General features: G+C 40.7%; 1 protein-coding gene across 5 annotated transcripts in view; it reads right to left on the bottom strand.

Moving 5' to 3' along the window:
* GABRB2 (gamma-aminobutyric acid type A receptor beta2 subunit) overlaps positions 1–22,509 on the bottom strand; it is a 416,036-nt gene that overhangs the window by 149,150 nt on the left and 244,377 nt on the right. For all 5 annotated transcript variants that reach the window (XR_003853453.1, XM_029583899.1, XM_029583898.1 and 2 more), the window contains one exon: positions 7–89. Coding sequence is in view for 4 of the 5 variants with exons in the window: in XM_029583899.1 (XP_029439759.1) it covers positions 7–89 (83 nt within the window). In the remaining variant the exon portion in view is untranslated. The remainder of the gene's footprint in view (positions 1–6; positions 90–22,509) is intronic.

The following is a 22,509-nucleotide window of genomic DNA, read 5'->3' as shown; positions in this document are numbered from 1 at the left end:
ACTCACAGCTCTCAATTTCCAGTGTACAATTCTGTTCATCCAGTGGATACCGCCTTAGGTCCATCATACAAGCAGCTGTTGTTGTAATTCTAAGGAAAGAATAAATACGATCTACTGTTACTATGTCACATGCAAACATCTGAATATTTAAATCTAGTTCAGGAAAAGAGAGTAATGGTAGATGACATTTCCTACAGCGGTTTATTACTGAAACATTCTACAAGAATTACTGTGTTAGAAACTATATCTCTGCAAATAATAATAATTGTACACTATATTTCCAATCAAATGAATCAGGATTGAAAATGTGACTGTCAGCAATCACACAGTTTAACAAGACTGCTTTAATATCAAAAGGCTGGAATCTCACATCCATTGCTCACTTTGTGAGCTTAATAACTAAGGAGCCTATGCACTAAAACGTGTACTACATTTTTAGAGTGCATGTTAAATAAAGCCTCTCTGGATGACATGCAAAACTAGCATACAGACTTGATCAGAAACTTAAGGACGTGTGTTTCAAAGCTTACTGTGCTAACTGGGCCAAAGTGAATGGGCTGAGTATAGAACATGAGATTTTACCCCTTGTCTCAGCACACTCAATCAAGACACCCCCATCATCAAAGCTAAACCATCCCTCAAGGCCAAAACCCCCACCATGATCAAGATCAGGCTGCACCCCTCCCCCCACCCCCACTTCCCCATTTTACCACTGGAATGATTCCTTATTTCAGAGGGGTCAAAACTTCAGGAGAAAAATGAGTTATCCTGCTAGCACCATCATTTGGCAGAGGTGCTGGCAGAAGGTCTCTTTCTGTGACCATTTGTAAGTGAAAGGAATAACTCTTCCAGAGGGGTCGAGGGATGGGGGTGTTCAGACTGTTGCCAGAATCTTTTTCGGTGCAGGGGGAAATGACTCAGTCTTGATGTGGGGGAACGACTTAATTGAGATGGGGTGAGTTGGGCTTGTTTGGGGAGAGATATGTCTTGAGCATAAGGTTAGAAGGGTAAACTCCCCTGGTTAACTGGCCCTTTTATTTTGGATTAACACAGGAGGTTTTGAGACACAGACATTTTAAGGTTTAACTGGCACGTTAAATATTGTAGAGAGGAGAGTACACCATGATGGCTTTTAGATGTCTACATTTAGTCCTCTGCCTCTAGTCAGATGCTTAATGTGTATTTGGAAATTCCTTAGGTATCCATCAGATCCATTTTGATGTCTATCTTATTTAAGCATTTTTATAGACCAACATTCGTTGGGAACATCATATCAGTTTACATTGAACAGGTTAAATATTATATTTACTTTTCAATGTTCCTTGTAATAAGCCCAGGTTGGACCGCCCCAACCAGGGTAATTTATTGTTTATTGTAAACCGGATTGATTTGTATTGTATACAGGAATTCCGGTATATAAAAATTAAAAATAAATAAATAAATAAACATTAATGTAGCTTAACATAACGTTACAAGAAACAGTTTAAACCATATAGTAATTTGGAACAGTAGAATAAGATAATAATGCTTATGATTTAAGGTAACGTAACAGTAATTAGATAACAATAAAATTAGGTTATAGTGTAACGAAGTAACAGTAATGTTAGATAATATAAGGAAAATTGCCTATGTTATAGAGTAGTGAGGTTACAAAAGCTTGATGACAAACAGAATTTAAAGAAGTTATAGTTAAGTTTAACCAGTGACATTGTATAATGAATTTTAGTTTTGCATATTTAAAGAGCAGTGGGCTATGAACTAGGAGACCAGGGTTCGAGTCCTGCTGTCGCTCCTTGTGACCTTGGGCAAGTCACTTTACCCTTCACTGCCTCAGGTACAAAACTTACATTGTAAGCCCTCTGGTGATAGAGAAATTCCTACAGTACCTGAATGTAAACCGATGTGATATCTCTGATTGAATGTTGGTATATAAAAATAATAATAATAATGAAAATTCAGGGACCTATGCCCTAAAGGTTAGTATGTATGCTAAGACTATTTAAAGAGCACCCAAAAGGCTTTAAACTAGAATCATTGGGGATGGATGATCAAAACCCCAAGACTCCTAAAGAAATGGGAGATATGAGAAAAAAGGTCAATATTTAGAAAGCTTTGTAAATTAATGCTCATAGTATAGGAAATAAAGTCCTGGATCTAGAGGCAGTGATGGAAGAAGCTGATTTAGATATAGTGGCTTTGATGGAGACCTGGTACACAGAAAACCATGACTGGGATATATTTATACTGGGCTACAATCTATTCAGGAAGGACCGGGTAGGAAGGAAGGGAGGCATGGCCTTATATATTTAAAAAAAAAAAAAAAAAACCTTTACAAGATAAGGAGGAGGCACTGTGGGTTAATCTGAAAAGAGGGAATAGAACATCTATTTATATTGGTGTAATATACAGACCTCCATCACAGAGAAGATGGATAGAGATTTAATGGAGGACATCCACAGGATTGCTATGAAAGCGGGGGTACTATTGCTAGGGGATTTCAATCTGCCGGATGTTGATTTGGACATCCCAGCTGCAGTGTTTTCCAGAAGCAGGGAGATCCTAGATTCTCTGCAAGAACTGGTAACTGAACCCACACATGAGGGGGCAATATTGGATCTTGTGTTTATCAATGGGGACAGTATTTTTTGATGTTGCAGTGGATGATCATCTGGGTACCAGTGACCACTAGATGGTGTGGTTCAATATTAGGCCACAAGAGATGAAGGTTCATTCAAAGGCAAGGATCATAGACTTCAGGAAAACTAACTTTCTTAAAATTGGGGAGTACCTTAAGAAATCATTAGCTGAATGGGAACATCTAGGGGAAGTAGAAAAGCAGTGGACAAAACTAAAAGGAGATATTATAAGGGCAACTAATCTTTTTGCTAGGGAAATAAATAAAGGAAAGAGGAAAAAGAGGCTGCTATGGTTTTCTAAAGAAGTAACTGAAAAGATAAGGGAGAAAAGGTTAACGCTCAAACTACAAGAGATCACAGAAAGAGGAAGACAGGCGACAATATCTGGAAATATGAGAAACTGAAAAAGTGGTCAGGAACGCAAAAAATCAAATAGAAGAAAAAATATCAAATACGGTAAACTCAAGGGAAAGACATTTTCTTTTTAGATATGTCAATGATAGAAGGAAGTAAAAAAAGTGGCATTGGGAGAATCAGAGGAGAAGGGGAAGAATATGTAGAGGCTGTGTTGCGACCGTTGGTCTCAGATGGCTTCAACCTCTGTGCCTCACTTTTCTTCCTTCCCTCTCCTCAAGCCTTGGGAAGATGGCTGCTGCTGCCGCATCTTCATGCTGCTCTCTCCGGTGTCCCCGGATCGGCAACGGTGACTGCGTTCACCATGATTTTCCTGAGGGCCTCCTAGGGTGCGCTCGCGCACGCCACCCACGTCTTTATCCATGTCATGACGGGAACCTCGGGGGCGTCCCCTCCGAGTGATGTCATTACATCCTGGTATTTAGCCTGCCCTTCGTTTGCTAACATCTGAGTTAGCAAGGATTTGATTGCCTCCGGTCTAAACTGCTCTGCTGCTTCCCAGCTGCCGCAGGAAGCTCTCTCTGCCCTTCAGGTATTCTTCACTAACCTGGCTACCCGCTCCTCAGGGGCCCTTCTGCTCTATTTCAGGTACCTATCTTGGGATACCGGGTACTTGCTCCACGAGGGCTTGCTCTCCCTAATCTGGTGCCTGCCACTGAACAACTTCTGCCTGCCAAGACCTTCAACTATACAGCTGTCTGCTTCAGTGAGTACTAACCCTTTCAGTCTGTCTCACCTTCAGCTTCAGCACTCTGTGTCTACATCCAGGACCTGTCCCTGCTATGCCGCGCTGCCTATCATCTACTCGAGTGTGAGATTGGTCTCCTCTACTGAGGACCCCTGGACTACTTCTTTGGGTTACCTTCACTGCTGCCTGCTCCCCGGGCAGCACCATCGAGCTGTACAATAAATACAACTTCTCTGTGTCTGCGTGTATAGAGTCTAGCCTAGTATGGCAGTTCCTCACGGGGGCTCCTCCCCGTGGGAGTGGCCATCACCGTGGTACCTAAGAATCCATTCCAACACCTCATAACCATAACAGACTGATGAGGAGAAAGTAAAATGGTTTAACAAATATTTCTGTTCACTGTGGAAGGGCCTGGAGCAGGACCACATAAAATGAACACAAATAAGACTGGAAGTGAGGTAAACCTCAATCAGTTTTCAGAATTGAGAGATCATGAGGCACTATTTAAACTTAGAGGTAGATGAAAAATAGAAAATGACTGTTAGCTGGAAATAAACTTACCTAGCTAACTTACACGGAATATTTAGCAGTATGGCTATGTTGCTGAATATCGTCATGTTTGCCGTTAGTTATATCCAGCTAAGTTAGACTTGCTATATAGCAGGTCTAACTTAGCTCATTAAATGAACCAGATAAGTACAAATATCGCTACTTCTCTGGCTAACAGTCATATAAGTAGTGCTGTTCTGATCTGCCCACTAAATTTATGGCTATCTAGTTAGCTGGATAAGTGACTTGTCCGGCTGGATCTTCAGTGGCCACAACTTAGCTGGTTAAGTTGCTATTTATCCAGCTAAGTAGCACTGAATATCAAGACCAAAGTAGATAAGGCGATGGAGCCAGATTGGATACATATGTGTCTACTAAGAGATGTCCTGGTAGCTCCACTGACTAACATTTCAATACCTCTTTAGAGTCAGAAGTAATTTCAGACGACTGCAGATGGGCAGACATGGTTCCTATTCATAAAAGTGGAAGTAATCAAGAGGCTGGGAACTACAGATGGTTAGTCTGACCTTGGTGGTAAGCAAATTAATGGAATTGCTACTAAAACACAAGACCGTACAGTTTTTGGAATCCAATGGATTGCCAGATCTGAGGCAGCATGGTTTTACAAGAGATAAATCTTGTCAGACCAATCTGATAAATTTGTATGATTGGGTGACCAGAGATTTTTGCAGAGCAGGTTTATAAATAAACTGAATATTCCCTTGGTATGGGACCTAGAGTGATTGACTGGGTTTGAAACTGTATAAGTGGGAGGTGACAAAGGTAAGTAGTAAATGGAATTGTCTCGAGGTGAGGGGCGTTACTAGCAGTTTGCCTCAGGCATCAGTCTTTAGATCAGTTATTTTCAACATTTTCGTCAGCAACATAGCAGAAGGATTGTTGGGAAAGATTGGTCTTTTTGCAGATGATTTTGACAAGTAGGAACAGTATATATTCACCACTCAGAAATCTATTTATGTATAACTCCTGTCATAGTTTAATACAATTCAAAACATAATATAAATATCAAAAGTTAAAATTATAGAAATATACTATTGTTAGAAACAACTCTATACTTATCTTTAAAAAAACACCGTGTGCCAAATAAACTAGTGTCCAATTTATTTAAGCCATAAAGAATCCAATTGTTCTCATTACTCTGTTGAAAAACTTCTTCTGCAGTTCCTTGTTAATACTTATTGTATTCCACATTGGAACTGATTAAATGTAAATTGCTTCCTCTAGTTGATGCATGTGAAATCAATGTAACAACCTAAGTCTATGGGAAAAATGCTTAATGCATAAATCCTGTAGTATGATGATTCAGTGATTATCCCTAGGTTTACCAGAGTTATTGTAACTAGCTTAGATTTTTTTTTTTTTTATGAGAGTTGGCAGATCCCTTAAGGTTTTCAGCAGACAGCTCTATATAGAAACTCGGAAATTGTTCTGATCAGATCTTCACTGACTTGGTTCACATTTGTAAATACCTGAACCAGATTTATTCAGATAATCAAAGCCAACTTTATCAGATTTTGGGGGGGTTTTTTTCTGAAAAATCTAGGTAAAGCTTGGATTGGTTTGGAATGAAGTGAATACTAAGGATTCTTTCACTACTACATATTGGTATTTTCACATTTAAAAATGAAATGATATTCACTGCTTCATACACTTTTTAAAATTCAAAACATAAAACATTTTTTATCAACACACCTGAAATAAATCTTTTACATAAACTTCGTGTACTAATGAAGGTTTGCAAATGTTAGGCTGCATTTCCTAAGTGTTGATATTGTTTTTAATTGCTCACAGATGTTTGATGCAACTCACAAAGCTTACCAGATGCATCTGACAGATGTCTGAGCAAACATCTGCATGACCAAACTTCATTTTCTTTTCTTGAAAGATTTCAGAAAGGGATATTATTGAACTAACTATGAAAGCAGCAGTAAAATGCAAACTAGACTGCTAGAAAGATTTAGATTTTAATGGGTAAACATTGGGTACTTGTGAACAAAAGTTATTTTACCTGGAGTTGTCCATACCTGTTGTTCTACTTGTCTTAACCACATTGTCTGGCAAGAGCTTCCCCTAACTTAATTGTGCATAGGCAGAAGAAAATACTTTCTTAAATGTGTTTTGCATTTGCTATTAGTTTCAGGGAATGTCCCCTACCAAACCTAGCACTATTTCAGAATGTAAATAACCATTTCCTATTAACCTGTTGCAATCTAGCAATATGTATTTGTTTGAAACAAATGCAAAAAAAAAAAAAAAGAAAATTTTTTATTTGTCCCAAATACTACAAAAATATTCAAAAATGTGGGGTTATTTTCATATTCATGGCACTAAAACAAACTGAGCCTCCTGCAGCCCTGAAAATCCTTTCCTTCCCAGAAAAACATGAGCCTGCCTGGGCCCCCGTGACTCCCCACACTCCTGGCTCACAAAATTAATTGAGCCCAGATCCGGGCCTGTCTGGGACCCTCCCCTTCATTTAAATGTGCTGGGGGCTAGGGACATCTCACCTGGGCCGCGCCCCCCCCCCCCCCCACTTACCCCCCTTCCTGGATCCTGAGTAATACATGGGAAGGAATATGCTCACATGTTCTCACCTGGGTCCTGGATGATGTCACTTCCTCCATTGTGGCCAGCAACCTTTCGGTGAATGGCCAGGGGCCCAGGCAGGATTAGTGTTGTGTGCTGGGAATGGGGAACAGAGGTCCATCAGAGCCGGCCTGGGCCCCAGGTTTATATTTTGCTGGGTGGGAGAGGGTTTCTAGGGCTGTGGGAGGTTTTTTTTGTTTTTTTTGTTAAGTTTTTGGGGTTTTTTTTACAAATTAATTGAAACAAAAAAAAACCCAAAAAGAAAATGCTGAAAACAATTTGGAGCTGCACAGCCGTGTTCCCTATTATGCATAATTTTATACACCTCAATCCTATCTCCTTCGTGGTGAAGCTGAAGAGCCCTGCTTCGCCTGTCTTATGAGGGAACCCATTCACCCCCATAAGCAGTTTTGTTTCCCTTCTCTGTACTTTTTCTACTTCTGCTACATTTTTTTTTGAGGTGCAGTGACCAGGATTGCATACAGTACCCAAGCAGTGGCTCCACCATGGATTGATACTGAAGGATTAATCATATTCCCAGTTTTGTTTCCTATTCTTTTCTGAATAAATTCTAACATTATATTTGGGGGATTTTTTTTTAGCGCTGCTGCGCATTGAGCTAAAGATTTCAACGTGCTGTCCACAAGGTGCTTTTCCTGGGTAGTAAGACAAGTCCTAATATGGAATCCAGCATCGTATATACATAGCTAGGATTATTTTCCCTATGTGCATCACTTTTTACTGGTCTGTATTACATTTCATCTGCCATTTAGATGCCAAGTTCCCCAGCCTTGCCATGCCTTCCTGCAATTCCTCACAATCAGCTCATCTTTTAAGAACTTTGAATAATTTTGTGTGATCTGCAAATGCAATCATTATCTAGGTCATTTCTGAATATGTTAACACTGGTCTCATTACGGATCCCTGGGGCATCCCACTAGTCACTTTCTGCACTGAAAAAGCTAACCATTTGGACCAACTCTCTGATTCCTATCTTTTAATCAGTTATCAACCCACATTAAGACATTACTCCCATCCCATGAATTGCTGTAATCACCTGCGCTATCTCTTATGAGGGTCTTTATCAAATAAATGCCGTTTGAAAGTCCTGGTACACTATATCCTAATGCAGGCAGGTCAGCCGGTACAGGGACATCTGGGACTTCCATGTGATTTGAAATGGTTAAAGTACTGAACCAGACTGAGTCGTTGTGAGTGGGCTCCATGTAGAAAAAAAAACCTCTTACAACTCAGCCCAGAATTGTACATGTGTGGGAAATAGCTGGGAACCCCTGAATCTTCCTATGGTAGGTTATAGAAGAAAGCTGTTTGGATTGAATCTGATTGTGAGCCCTTAGCTTGCTTACCTTCCAGTGTTAATACTGTGAATACCCTAAAGGATGTGACAGCCTATCTTTTAGAAAAGTTCGAGAGACGCATAACCTTGATTAATACCTTTTGTTCCGCATTGACCTGTAAATGATGGGAACAGTCTGACCTCCAGAGCAGAGGAGCAGTGAAAAGGAAAAAATCCATTATTGACTGTATTAGTTTTGAAATGATGTGAAACAAGTTCCGTAATCCCTGACTTGATAACTCAGTGTCTTTATAAAATTATAAGAGGAAAATATGCCTGAAACAGTTGGTGAGCCTTGCAATTAGAATTCTGTTCCGGACGGCAGTCTTTTTGTCATGAAGTTAACCAGGCTTTCTGTGCAACTGCGCTGGAAGCTTCTCCTTTATTTCTTTAGATGCTGAACTTTCAATGGACCTTTGGCTTACTTATTTTTCTTTATTTTTATATATGCAAGAGTGGCTTTCTAAAGGTTTTCCTGTACTTCTCACATGCACTAAAGGTCAGTGCCCATGCAAAGGGGGTCTATGCACCAAAGGTTAGCAACCACGCAGGGACGGTAACTTTTAAACCAGCACGCAGGTGCACGTGTGCATGCGTTTGGCAGCCTGCTTCCATGGGCGCGGCCATTTTGTAACATGCGCACGTTATAAAGTATGCTGAACACACGCACGTGTGCACACAATTTTAAGTGGACGCGTGCCTACGTGGGAGAAATACATAGTAACAGGCGCCGATGCCATTACCTGTTTTCCCAGTTCGCTCCCAGTTCACCCAGGTAAAGGATTGGACTTCCAAACATCCCTACTTTAATAGCCTCCAAGTCTCCCTTTCAGCCCTTACCTTTAAAGTCCCACCGGTCTACCTAGAACGTTTTCTTTTACAACTTAAACGTCATCCATTGTAAAATTAAAGTTACGAGGCAGGGGACCCCGGCACACGCCTGCACTATTAAGTAATTACGCACTAATTTCAATGTGAAATTTGGGAACATCCACCTACCCCACCCCCCCACCCCGACCACATCCCTCCCCTTTTTTGGAACTTTTAATTTGTGAGCATAGCAGCAAGTATGCATCACCCGCTTTTAAAATCCATTCTGCGTGCACCAGCCTGACTTGTGCGCGTATCTCCTGGTTTTGGCACAGGCCAGATTTTTAAAATTCACCTTTAAGGCTGTTTAGTAGGCTGTCACCCCAAAATTTTTGGTTTGGTTTATTTTTTCTTTAAGGGGTGTTACTTTTTTTTGGTTTAGTTTATTTCCTGAACTGAAGAAAACATTAAACTCCCCCCCCAAACCCCCCCCCCCATAAAACCCCAAACCAGGCCCCTCCAACTCTCCTTCAGACCCTCCAAGACATACATGGGCTCTGGGACTACCTGGAACCCTCTAACCCTCTTCTGAACAGTGCAATAACCTAAGCCAGCTCCTGGACCTCCTCAGCTCAGTGTCCCAGGGTCCCTCCAACCCCCCCCCCCCAACTCCCACCATCACAAAGGTTTTAAGGACCAGAGACCTTCCTAGCCCCACTTACCTCATTAAATGTCATTAGGGTTGCCAACTGGCTCCAGATTTTCAGGACAGGCTGATCTAATCCTGGCTTTACTCCACTGCCCGCATGGACTTGTAGTCTTGCTTTTCTCAGAGAAAACAATAGGATCATCAGAAGTATAAATCCATGCAGGCAGAAGGGTAAAACCAGTACAGGATTAATCTGTCCTGGAATCTAGAGTCAGCATTGATGGTTTCCCCAGTTTCGGAAATCCAATGGGCAGGAACAAAGCTTGCGTGTCCTGCTCTGTATTCTGTTCTTTAAAAATGGAACCAGAAGCCCAGATATTGGCAGTGAAGTGACATCAACTTGGCATCTGTCTGAGGGGCAGCCAGCACCACTGAGTTATATGGCCATACAAAATAATGGCACTGATCACACCTCAGAGAGTTAGGGTCTGCGCTGGGGTTGGACTTTGGACTGGTTAGCCTGTGGGATTTTGCAAGTTTAACATTTTCAGTTAGCATACATATTAAATACATGACTATGGACTATGAGGACATTTTCGTGTAGATGAGCTAAAATTTAGTGCATAGGTTGTTCAGTAGCATTTTAGTTTGCAAATTACATTTTTAGCTCATGCAACCCCAGGACTAGGATCTTATCTTGAGAGTCCAAGGGAGCACGCTTATCCATGGTTTGAAAGTTATTTTCATATCCAATATCATTAGAATACCCTTAGGTCTACAGGAATCTCCCACTTGGGGGGGGGGGGGGGGAAGGATGAAAACTTCCCAGGCCCTGGATTTACCTGTTGCCTCAGAAATGGGTAGTAATAATGGAAATGGGTGAGTCTTCCAATACAACTGTACAGACAGCTGTTTTAAAAGATAAGACATTGTGAGTCTTGCAAGTTTTTCACTTTGATGCAGAAATTCAAAAAACAAAATTACATTTGCCAACTCTATAACTTTGGATTTCTCTTCAGTTATGAAATCTCTGTATAGCTCTCATTCTTCTCCACTAGAAATTATTAGATTCTTTACCAGAAAGTCCCTATTCGAGGACTATGTGACCAACATTCAGCCTCCATTTTCTACACTTTGACTCACGGCTTGGTAATCATCTTTTTACTCCTGCGGCACCTGAGTGGTATCTCTTCACTTCTTCTGGATACCAAATGAGTATTTAAGTGATCATAAACTGAATGAATTCCACTCTGCACCTCTCTTGCATAAGTATATAAGATTTGCCATACTGGGTCAGACCAAAGGTCCATCAAGCTCAATATCCAATTTCCAGCAGTGGCCAACTCAGTTCACAAGTACCTCGCAGGATCCTAAGATAGATAGCTTCCATACTGCTTATCCCAGGGATAAGAAGTGGATTTCTGCAACTCCTCCTTAATAATAGTCTATGAACTTTTCCTCCAGGAGCTTGTCCAAACGGTTTTTTAAATACAGCTACACTTTTTCCACATCCTCTGGCAATGAATTCCAGAGCTTAATTATGAATTGAGTAAAAAAAAGATTTTATCTTATTAGTTTTAAATGTATCACCTAGAAACTTCATTGGTTGTCCCCTAGACTTTGTACTCCCTGAAAAAGTAAAAAACCAATTTGCATTTACTTGTTACACTTCACTCATCATTTTATAGACTATCATATCTCCCCTCAGCTGTCTCTTCTCAAAGCTGAAGAGTCCTAACCTCTTTAGCCATTCTTCATACAGGAATCGTTCCATCCCCTTTATCATTTAGGTTGCCCTTCTCTATACCTTTTCTATTCTGCTATATCTTTTTTGAGATGTGGTGACCATAACTGCACACAATACTCAAGATGAGGTCACACCATGGAGTGATATCGAGGCATTACGATATTCTCTGCTTTATTCTTTATTCCGTTCCTAATAATTCCTAGCATTCTATTTGCATTCTTGACTTGCTGCAGCACACAAAGCAGAAAATTTCAATGTATTATCAACAATGATGCCTATATCCTTTTGCTAAATGGTGACTCCTAATATGGAACCTTGCATTGTGTAACTATAATTTGGGTTACTCTTTCCTAAGTGCATCAACTTTGCACTTGTCCATATTAAATTTAATTTGTCATTTGCATGCCCTCTTGCAATTTCTCACATTCCTCTTATGGTTTAATAACTTTGAATACATTTGTGTCATCAGCATATTTAATCACCTCACTCATTGTTCTCATTTCCAAGTCATTAATGAATATATTAAAAAGCAGTGGTCCCAGAACAGATCCTTGGAACTTGCCACTATTCACCTTTCTCCACCATTTAACCCTACTATCTGTTTTCTATCTTTTAACCAGTTTGTAATCCATAATAGGACACTGCTTCCTATCCCATGACTTTTTAATTTTCTAAGAAGTCTCTCATGAGGGACTTTGTCAAATGCTTTCTAGAAATCCAGATACACTTTAACAACTGACTAACCTTTATCCACATGTTTATTTATGTCCTCAAAAAATGTAGCATATTGGTAAGGCAAGTTTTCTCTTGGCTAAAAAATCCATGTTGGCTTTGTCCCATCAAACTATGCTTATCTATATGATCAGCAATTTTGTTCTTTATGATAGTTTCTACCATTTTGCCTGGCACAGATGTTAGATTCACTAGTCTATAGTTTCCTGTAACACCCTTTGATCATTTTTTAAAATTGGCATTACACTGACAATCCTCCAGTCTTCAGGTACCATAAGACAATTTTAATGATAGTTCACAAATTATTAATAGCAGGACAGCAATTTCATTTTTAAGTTCTTTTAGCTCTCTGGTACGTATACTATCTGGTCCAGGTGATTTGCTACTCTTTCATTTGTCAATTTTCCCTATTACATCTTTCAAGCACACAGATTTTTTTCAATTCTGCTGAATCATCACCTTTGAATATCATTTCTGATATGGGTGTCTGAAAAAAAAAAGTGGAATTGCTTAACAAGTTTTTCTGGAGTTCATTGAGAAGGGTCAGGAGTAGGACCACAGAAAATAGATACAAATAAGATTGGAAGTGAGGTAAACCTCAAACCATTTTCAGAAAAATGTGTGAGAAACTAGATAAACCTAAAAGTAAATAAAGAGATGGAGCCAGAATGGATACATTTGAGGTTTTTAGGGAACTTGGAGAAGTTCTGGCAGCTCTGATTGGCCTTTTCAGTGTTTCTTTAGAGTTGAGAGTGTTCTGAAGGATTGGAGACAGGCAGATGTGGTTCTCTTTACAAAAGTGGAAGTCAAGAGGAGGCTGGGAATTACAGACCAGTTAGTCTGACCTCTGTAGTGAATAAATTAATAGAATTGCTACTAAGACAGAGGATAGTAAAGTTTCAGGAATCCATTGGATTATTAAATCCAAGGCAGCATTGTTTTACCAGAGGTAAGTTGTGTGAGATAAATTTGATGACATTATTTGATTGAGTGACTAGAGGAAGAACATTAGATGTAATATAATGGATTTCAGTAAGGCTTTGGACATGGTTCTGCATGGGTGATATAAATAAACTGAGCATCCTTAGTGGAGGTCTTAAAGTGACTGATTTGAAATTGATTGAGTGGGAGGTGACAAAGAGTAGTAGTAAATGGAGCTCATTCTAAGGAAAGGAGCATTACTTGTGGTGTACTGTAGGAATCAGCCCTTGAACTGGATCTTTTCAACGTTTTTGTGATATTGTGGAAAGTCTACCTGGAAAGTTGGTCTTTTTGCAGATGACACCAAAACCTACAACAGGGTAGACAAATAGGAAGGTGTGGTTAGGGTTAGAGTTGGGGTTAGCAAGGCTTTAGGCATGGTCTAGAGTCTGTACTATAGAATGATAAACCCAAGGGGTGAATTAATCAGTATATAATGCTTAAAATAATTTGCCATCCAATAGATGAACTACTTATGGTTTAGTGTCTAGCAGCTAAACTTTAATGCTATAAAATGCAGAGTCATGCATTTGGGCTGCAAAAAGGGAGCAGTACAGTCTGAACCGGTCAGATACAAAAAGGGAGATACAAAAGGTGAGATACAAAAAACCCAGTGAGATACAAAAAACCCGGTGAGATACAAAAAACGAGATACAAAAAACCCGGTGAGATACAAAAAGGGAGCAGTACACAGTCTGAACCAGTGAGATGTTCCCAACGTTCATCGGTATATAAAAGCTTCCAAATAATAATAAATAATAATAATACAGTCTAGGGTGAAAACTCTTCTATGTTCAAGAATGGGATTTGGGAGTGATCATATTAGATAATCTTAAAGTAGCCAAACAGGTGGATAAGGTATTGGGAAAAGCCAGAAAGCTGCTTGGGTGTATAGGGAGAGAAATGTTCAGCAGGAAAAGAGAGGTAATGTTACCCTTGATTAAGTCCCATTTTGAATTCTGAGTACAATTCTGAAGACCACACTTTTAAATGATATAAACAGGCTGGAGTTGATCCAAGGGATAGCTACTAAAATGGTCATTGATCTATATTCTGAAGCATATGGGAACAGATTTAAAGATCAAACATGTATACCCTGGAGAAAAGATGAGGTAGGCGAGATATGACAGAAACATTTAAATACCTCAGAGGTATGAACATATAGGAGATAGTCTTTCAATTTTTACATTATTTTAAAGTACATATTAGTGTAGATTTTGTTTAACTTCTTATTTTGTGGTTATGATTGTTATGTAATCTACACTGAACAGATATTCATCTTGGAAGTTGCAGAATACAAGACTAATAAATAAATAGGATAAATAAATGGAAAGGACACTCTGGAACAAGGGGTCATGTGATGAGGGTGAGGAGTAGACTGAAGAATAATTTAAGGAAGTAATACTTTAGAGAAAGGGTGGTAGATGCATTGAACAACCTCCCAGTTGAGGTAGTAGAAGCAAGGACAGTATCTGAATTCAAGTATGTATGAGACAAGCACAGGGGATCTCTGAGGCAGTAATAGGGATTATAGAGTTCAACAGTTGTGTGGATGGGCAGACTAGACAGGTTATATAATCTTTCCGCTGTCAAATTTCTATGTTTATATGTTTCTAAGTGGAAACTATAAATCTCCTGGCTTCAAATGTCAGTACAAGCCATGCATTCCCACTAGCCAGCAGTATTAATCCAGAAGTTTCCATGGAAACCCATTCTATCAGTGACAGTCATCACAGTAAATACAGTCAGAAAAAGAAATCCCTCATAGCAAACAACTTATTTTATTCTATTTGATCTAACAGTTTTCTCATATTTTTTTTTTTTTTTTGGGCAACAAGCTCAAATCAGAACTAACTTTTGTCGCTATGCCATGTACCTTCATTTTCAAATTCCTTTTTAATTTCTCATTTTTTTTAACCCTGGTTCTCTGTAAGCTATGCATCACATGGACTCCAGATCTTGGTTCTTTCTGGAACCTAATACAAATGCATCACAAATCTAGCCAACAGTTTGCATTCAGCAACACTTCCACATGGGGACTATGAATGCTGCCTCCATGTTATACCCAACCTTGGTGAAACTAAAAAGTCAGATTTGGCAATCTAATTGTCAGTCTTCCAGAGCGCATCATTGCCATTAAGCTATCAGCTCCATTTTAATTTTATGTTTTAATCACTTTTTTGCTTCAGACAGTAAACAGCAGTAAAACTCCCCATTCAAACTGGCATTTCTTCCATAGCAAGTTTTGGTTATACTAGGTGTCCTCGGGTTTCCTTGGTTTTATATACCAATAATTGCTTCAGAATCCGTGTTGTGGCACCAGGATCCCAGCCACTAACCAAAGTTTAGATCTAAAATGCATTATCTCATAAGAGTGTGCACACTGCCAATGTGCCAAAGAATATCTATCAGACACAGTGAATTGTTAAGTTCATTATCTTGTGAAGGAGCAGTGAAAGCCAGTATCGTGTTTAAAATATAAATATACAAATATATTAAGTACTTAAGTAAAGATCCCATTTACACAGCACACAGCTATCAACACATCCTATAGTATATTTTAAACTATTAAGTACACAAACTTTTGAATATTTTATGTTAGCATCCTTGTTAAAGTCAAGAGAGCATAAGATTTGTAATGTACTGTATGTCATAAAAATGCTAATTGACACTGCCATTGTGCCATGTCTGAGTTCATAATTTTCTGCCAGCTTGAATTCTGAAATCAGAATATTTTAAACACTACCACTTATCATGACCTAGACTTTTAATAAAAGCTAAGAGATGAAGGACGGTATAAAGCTTTGAATATACAAAGTACAAAAAATTGGAGGTTGCAATCCAAGGTCTCACAATAAGCTCCATTATTAAATCATGGATGGTGATTCAGACATCAAACAATAAAATAGGAGAAGGAGCATAAAACCAGGATACCCGAAGTAATACCTTGTTTTTATGACAACAACCAAGAGCACTGCCACAACATTGTGATCAAAGACATAGCAGATTATTTTGCAGTGCATTGCTTTAAAGGACTGCTCCAACCTAAAAGTCATTTAATTAAAATGCTTTCCCAGACATGCAATGGAAAGAAAATAAATTTCAACTTTCTTTACAATTGGGAGCTGTTTTCTGGATGGCATACATGTAGATCTCTTTAATCCCATCAGGACATGACTTGCTGATAGGCTTAGCAGGTGAATGGATTAAAGCTCTCTTGGCATGTGTCAAATCCCTCAATTATGAAAAAAATACATTTTCAATAAGTTATTTTCCCCCCAAGGCGCTGTGGTCCCTTGTAGGACACTAGAGTACATCCTGTGGGTTTGGTTTTAGGAATTTTCCAGCAGGGGAAGATTCATGGCCAATTCAGGGAAGGATGAGTCAGGCAGTGATTGGAGGGAAGTTCTGTCCCCTAAGGGAGGGGTTTCTGGTTTGGTATAAAAAGTGCTTCCCATGAGGCACAGGAGGAATTTGGGAAGATCCTCTCCAAGGGTTCTCAGAGATCTGTGCTGAAAAGTTTACACTGGGGTGTGTTAGGTTTTGGTGAATGTCTGTATTACGCCCCAGAAGATTTGTAAAGCTGGAGTATGATGTCTGAGGTTGCTGGAGGAGCAAGACTACCTTCTTGCCAGGACTATCTTAAGGCCATCCAGGAGGATAGTGACCCCAAGGTCTAAGGGGACACCATCCTGCCTGGAGAAGTCCACAATAAGAAACCTGGATAACTGTACTTCTTCAGTGGAGAGGAGAAGACCCAGAGTATGAGATGGGAAGAGAGCTTGCTCCAAAGACCTCGGGTTTAGACATAGTAACATAGTAATGATGGAAGAAAAGGACCAAAATGGTCAATCCAGTCTTCACAGCAAGCTTCTTATGCAAGTATCTGCCATGCTATGCAAGTTACCTCCATGTTTCTCTTTTACTGGATAATGAGCCTTCTTGAAAATTCATACAGTGCTGCTTCATGTGCCTTGGCTGTAGAAGCAGTCCTGTGCTTTTTCCCTTATGTCTGTGTATCAGTTCCCCAAACCGTAAAGGTCAGGACCCATGCTGGTTGAGTCAAATACCTCTTTCCACCCCACTCCCCCCCCACCACCATCATCAAAGCAGAGAGTGATGCTGCAGTTGTGTCAGAGAAATCAAGTGAAAAGAACTGGGAATAACACGGGGAATTCTGAACTGCATTCAGAGACTGCTAACTAGGGATGTGCATTCATTTTGAACAAATGCGCAATCCGCAATGTATAGGTCCCTATTTGTTGCATTCGTGGGTTCCCGAAACGTATGGCGAACCCCCACAAATGCAACATATCATTAACAAATAAAACCCCCACCCTCCTGACCCCCCCAAGACTTGCCAAAAGTCCCTGGTGGTCCAGTGGGGGTCCTGGAGCGATCTCCTGCACTCGGGCCATCTGCTGCCAGTATTCAAAATGGCACCGATAGCCTTTGCCCTTACTATGTCACAGGGGCTACTGGTGCCATTGGTCGGCCCCTGTCACATGGTAGGAGCACAAGATGGTGCCGATGACCATGTGACAGGGGCTGACCAATGGCACCGGTAGCCCCTGTGACACGAATACCGAATTCAACTAATGGACGAATCGGGTTTCCCCTTATGAAAACAAATGCGACATATTTGGGTCCCAAAGAATATGAATACTGAATCGGATGAATCTGTCCCCTTTTGCACATCCCTACTGCTATGATCTTTATGTGCTTTGCTGGATGGATCTGTATTTTTCTGCTGTTTGCCTGGACATTAATAAATTCTCTCCCTCTTTTTGAATAAATTTTTCTTGGCATGGGCTCCTATTTTTCTTTTTGGTGCAAGTTTCCCCTTGCACTTTACAGCTTTCCTGTCTCCCACTGGACTGAATCCTGGTTCCAGGACTGCAAAAAAGGTATTTCCAACCCCTGCAGCCACTGAAGGTGATCCTGAATGAAGATGGGGCTTAACATTACAAATATATATCTGCAAAATGATGACTATCTTATTATGTAAGCTCATTTATGGAACATACATAGAACATATAATCTAAGCCAGTGATTCTTAAACCTGTCCTGGGGGACCCCAGTCAGTCAGGATTTCAGGTTTTCCACAATTAATATGCATGAGATAAATTTGCTTGCACTGCCTCCACAGCATGCACATTTTCTCTCACGCATATTTATTGTGTATATCCTGAAAACTTGACTGGCTGGGGGTCACCCAGGACAGGGTTAGGAACCTCTGATCTAAACTTAGAACAATCTCATGACTAGGAGTGACCAGAGATATTGTTGACATTTATAAGTCATAATGTGTTTTCCATCTTGCTAAAGGTTTTTCACCACTCAGTGGCTGTTCCAATGCTGCATTTCACTTATTTATTTATTTATTTATTGGTTGAGTTTTATATACCGTCATTCGGTAAAGCCATCATAACGGTTTACAAAATTTAAATTGTAACTCTCTTAACAACTGTGGAAAAAGTATAACAATGTGCATATTAAACAGAGGTTAAACATTTCAAGTCTAGAAAGCATCATTATGTGGGAGGAGGAGGAGGGATTGTTTGTTCTGGTTGGAGAGAAGTTATTTTGAGGTTTTTGGATGAAATTTCGATTGGGAGTTAGGAAGTTCAGAAGTATGAAAGTCAGTGTAGAATTTGCGAAACAGCAATGTTTTTAGGTCTTTATTGAACGTTTTGAGGTTGGGTTGGGTTCTCAGATCTTTAGGTAGGGAGTTCCAAAATTTAGGGGAGGCAATGGAAAAGGCTCTTTCTCTTGTGTTTCAGTTGCAATTGCAATTCATATATAGATATTCCATGAACACAGTTGCTATGTCATAAAATAGTTGCCATCTCATACATTAATGAGAGACAAGATAGAGGAGCAAGCTGTTATTCTTGGTTCCTTTGGGGACCTGGTGAAAGTTAAGCAGTAAATTGGGTTATGTAGTCACCAACTTAGCAGACTGGACAAGATGGACTCAGAAGAGGGAATGTGTGAATGGAGGAGGAGGAAGAGGAAGAAAGGAAGTAATCCATCATGATGGTGAGAACAGCAGTAAAGGGCTCTTTTCTTACATGTAGTAATTAGTGAGAAGATGATCCGATAGGGTACTTTCATCTGGATCTCAGCTAGAATACCATAGAACAAATAAATATACTCTAAACATAGAGTAACTAATGGCATTGCTTGGCTGCTGGGAATGGTTCAGTACACGATTCTGGTCACTGGGAACCACTGTGCTATTACATATATATATATACCACGATGCAAATAAAAGCGGAAGCGTTAAGGTGCCGTTCCCTATTTAGCTGCCAAAGGAGTGATCCAGAATAGAACCTAAGGTGATGCTGCAGATAGGAAGAATTCTAGGAGCAAGAAGACAGTGCATGTGAAAAGATTGCTACAGTAAAGTGGGCAGTTTTATAAAAGATCCAAAATGCAAGATAGGAACACTACTGCACGCACAGAATCACAGCAGTCAACAGGGAAATGTGCAGAGAGATTTAAATGTCCACACTTCTTTGATGCAAAAACAAATTTTTATATTTAATCCGGCAACTCCACAGTGCAGTGATACAGAGTTTATTATACAGGCGGGTCCCCCGACATGGACCCGTGTTTCGCCACCAGGCTGCGTCGGGAGGGACGGGCAAACAAAACTTTGTTATTCTGAGTTCAATTTTCAACAAGAGCGTCACTGAGCGGGTCCCCCAATACGGGTCCGTGTCGGGGGACCCACCTGTATAATAAACTCTGTATCACTGCACTGTGGAGTTGCCGGATTAAATATAAAAATTTGTTTTTGCATCAAAGAAGTGTGGACATTTAAATCTCTCTGCACATTTCCCTGTTGACTGCTGCAATTTTATAAAAGCCCACTTCTATGGTAAAAACATTGTTTTAACCATGGAGATTGCCCTCCCTATGACAAATATAAATCCAATGTGACTAGGCACTGCCAATGACCAGCTCCAAACATCTGCAGGATTGCCCAAAACAATAGCCTAGCCAAGCACTGTAGAAAACAGGTTCTTTATTTCCCTATTAATATCTGTTCCTTCACAAAAAAAAAAAAAAAAATACACACTCTTCTCCTTGAGAACCAGGGGTACCGCGGGCATAAACAGCAAGTGTTTAGTAAAATAAAAATGTGGTTTTTTTTACAGCAAACAAAACACCCTTCCCTGCTCTCTTAAGACATGAAGTTAGCTCCTAACAGCAGGATCTCCAGTCCCTTTTGGGGATAATCCCCACCCGGGGGTGCAGTTCTCAGTCTATCACGATTTGGCAGCTTTTGCGTCTCTGGCAGGCTCCTGCCCCAGCAATCCCCTCCAAGAGAGACTCTGCTCTCTTTAATTAGACCTTTAATTAGCCTCACATCTATTCCCTAATTATTATCACATTGCTCCGTGGTCAAAAATCTTCCTCCTGAATGGCATTAGGTTAAGGCTCCCTGGGATTCCTACGAGCAGGTTCCTTTATTTTTCTTAAAGCGGCTTTCACTCTAAGATTCTCTTTATAGTGCCCTCGGTACCTCTGCCTGATTACTTTCTCCCCATCTCTGGACTGTTCCTGGCTGTGTGAGGTACCCACCTCATTGCAGTGAGCAAGGTCAAAGTACCCTTTTAAGTTAAAAATGGAAGCAATTTCTCTGCTAGGATAATGCTCTAAAAGTCATTCCGGTCCTGGAAAGAATTGAGTTTTCTCATCGAGAACAGAAGCAACAGCTAATATTCGCACGGGGAAGAACGACTTCTGTCATATGCTTTGGCAATCCTGTCACACAGTCCCTGTGGGCATTTTCAAGTAATGTGTACTTCTACTATAGATGACATTACATTGCACACCTTCAAGCCATCCTAATTCATAAATATGAACCCCAAATGGTTAATATCACAGATACAGGAAACATACAAAATAGTCCCTAATGTACAGTATAGCCCCATCCCCCACATTCTCCCCAAATAAACCCCCAAAAACCCCATCCCACACCTGCCCATCTAGGAGCAATGTACTATAAACTTAACTACCATAACCTCAGCAAAACTAATTCTCTCACTTCAAAATCAGAGGCATTCAGAGCAGCCCTACCCATTTCCCCGGGTCATCCCAAAGGGGTGAGGACTCACCTTGGGGCATCTCACTCTCACTGGCAGACCTCCGCATAAAGTCTGCCACAGATGACAACATGAACAGGGCAGACCAGATCTGGCTCTGGAAAGGATTCAGCAGGGCAGGCATGTGGGGCAGTTCAGCTATTTCAGGCCTTGCCATCTTCAACTTTATTTCTCACAAGACCAATCCTTTGGACATAAAAGCCAGGCCCAATTCTGTACTGTACTACAAAGTTCTGTAATAATTCCTGCAGCCATTAGATCAGCCCAGCCATTCTAGAAGCCTAATGTTGCTGTAACATAGAAACATAGAAATGACGGCAGAAGAAGACCAACCGGTCCATCCAGTCTGCCCAGCAAGCCTTACACTTATTTTTTCTCATACATAACTGTTTCGCTTGGCTCTTAGTAACCTTATGTTCTAATTCCCTTTTCACCCCCACTATTAATGTAGAGAGCAGTGATGGAGCTGCTTCCAAGTGAAATATTAAGTTTGATTAGTTGGGTAAGCGGCAGCTTAGCTTTCTGCCATGAAGCAGAGGGCAATAGGGGTGTGCATTCGGATTGACCGCATTAGTAAAACGCAACTCATATTTTTTTTTTACTTAAAAAATTGATTCGACATAAACGATCGGATTTCCCACATATCGAACATAGATATGTTCGATATGTGGGAAATCGTGATTGTTGAGCCAAAATAAAAATTTAAACCCCCTCACCCTCCTTAATCCCCCCCCAGACTTACCACAACTCCCTGGTGATCGAGCGAGGAGTGAGGACGCCATTTCTGCAATCCTTGGCGAGAAGCATGTGACGTCGGCGGCACATCGAGTAACGCCGGCGTCACGTGATTCCCGGCTCGTTCGCGCCGGACGGCTCGTTCGGCCCAAAAAGAACTTTTGGCCAGCTTGGGGGGGTCAGGAGGCCCCCCCAAGCTGGCCAAAAGTTCTTTTTGGGCCGAACGAGCCGTCCGGCGCAAACGAGCCGGGAATCACGTGGCGCCGCGTCACTCAGACGCGACGTCACGTGATTCCCGGCAAGTTCGCGCCGGACGGCTCGTTCGGCCCAAAAAGAACTTTTGGCCAGCTTGAGGGGGTCAGGAGGCCCCCCCAAGCTGGCCAAAAGTTCTTTTTGGGCCGAACGAGCCGTCCGGCGCGAACTTGCCGGGAATCACGTGACGTCGGCGTCACGTGATTCCCGGCTCGTTCGCGCCGGACGGCTCGTT

The sequence above is a fragment of the Rhinatrema bivittatum genome, chromosome 18, assembly GCF_901001135.1.
Source record: "Rhinatrema bivittatum chromosome 18, aRhiBiv1.1, whole genome shotgun sequence".
In the NCBI taxonomy this organism is placed as follows: Eukaryota; Metazoa; Chordata; class Amphibia; order Gymnophiona; family Rhinatrematidae; genus Rhinatrema; species Rhinatrema bivittatum.
This window is presented reverse-complemented; position numbering and strand designations above follow the sequence as displayed.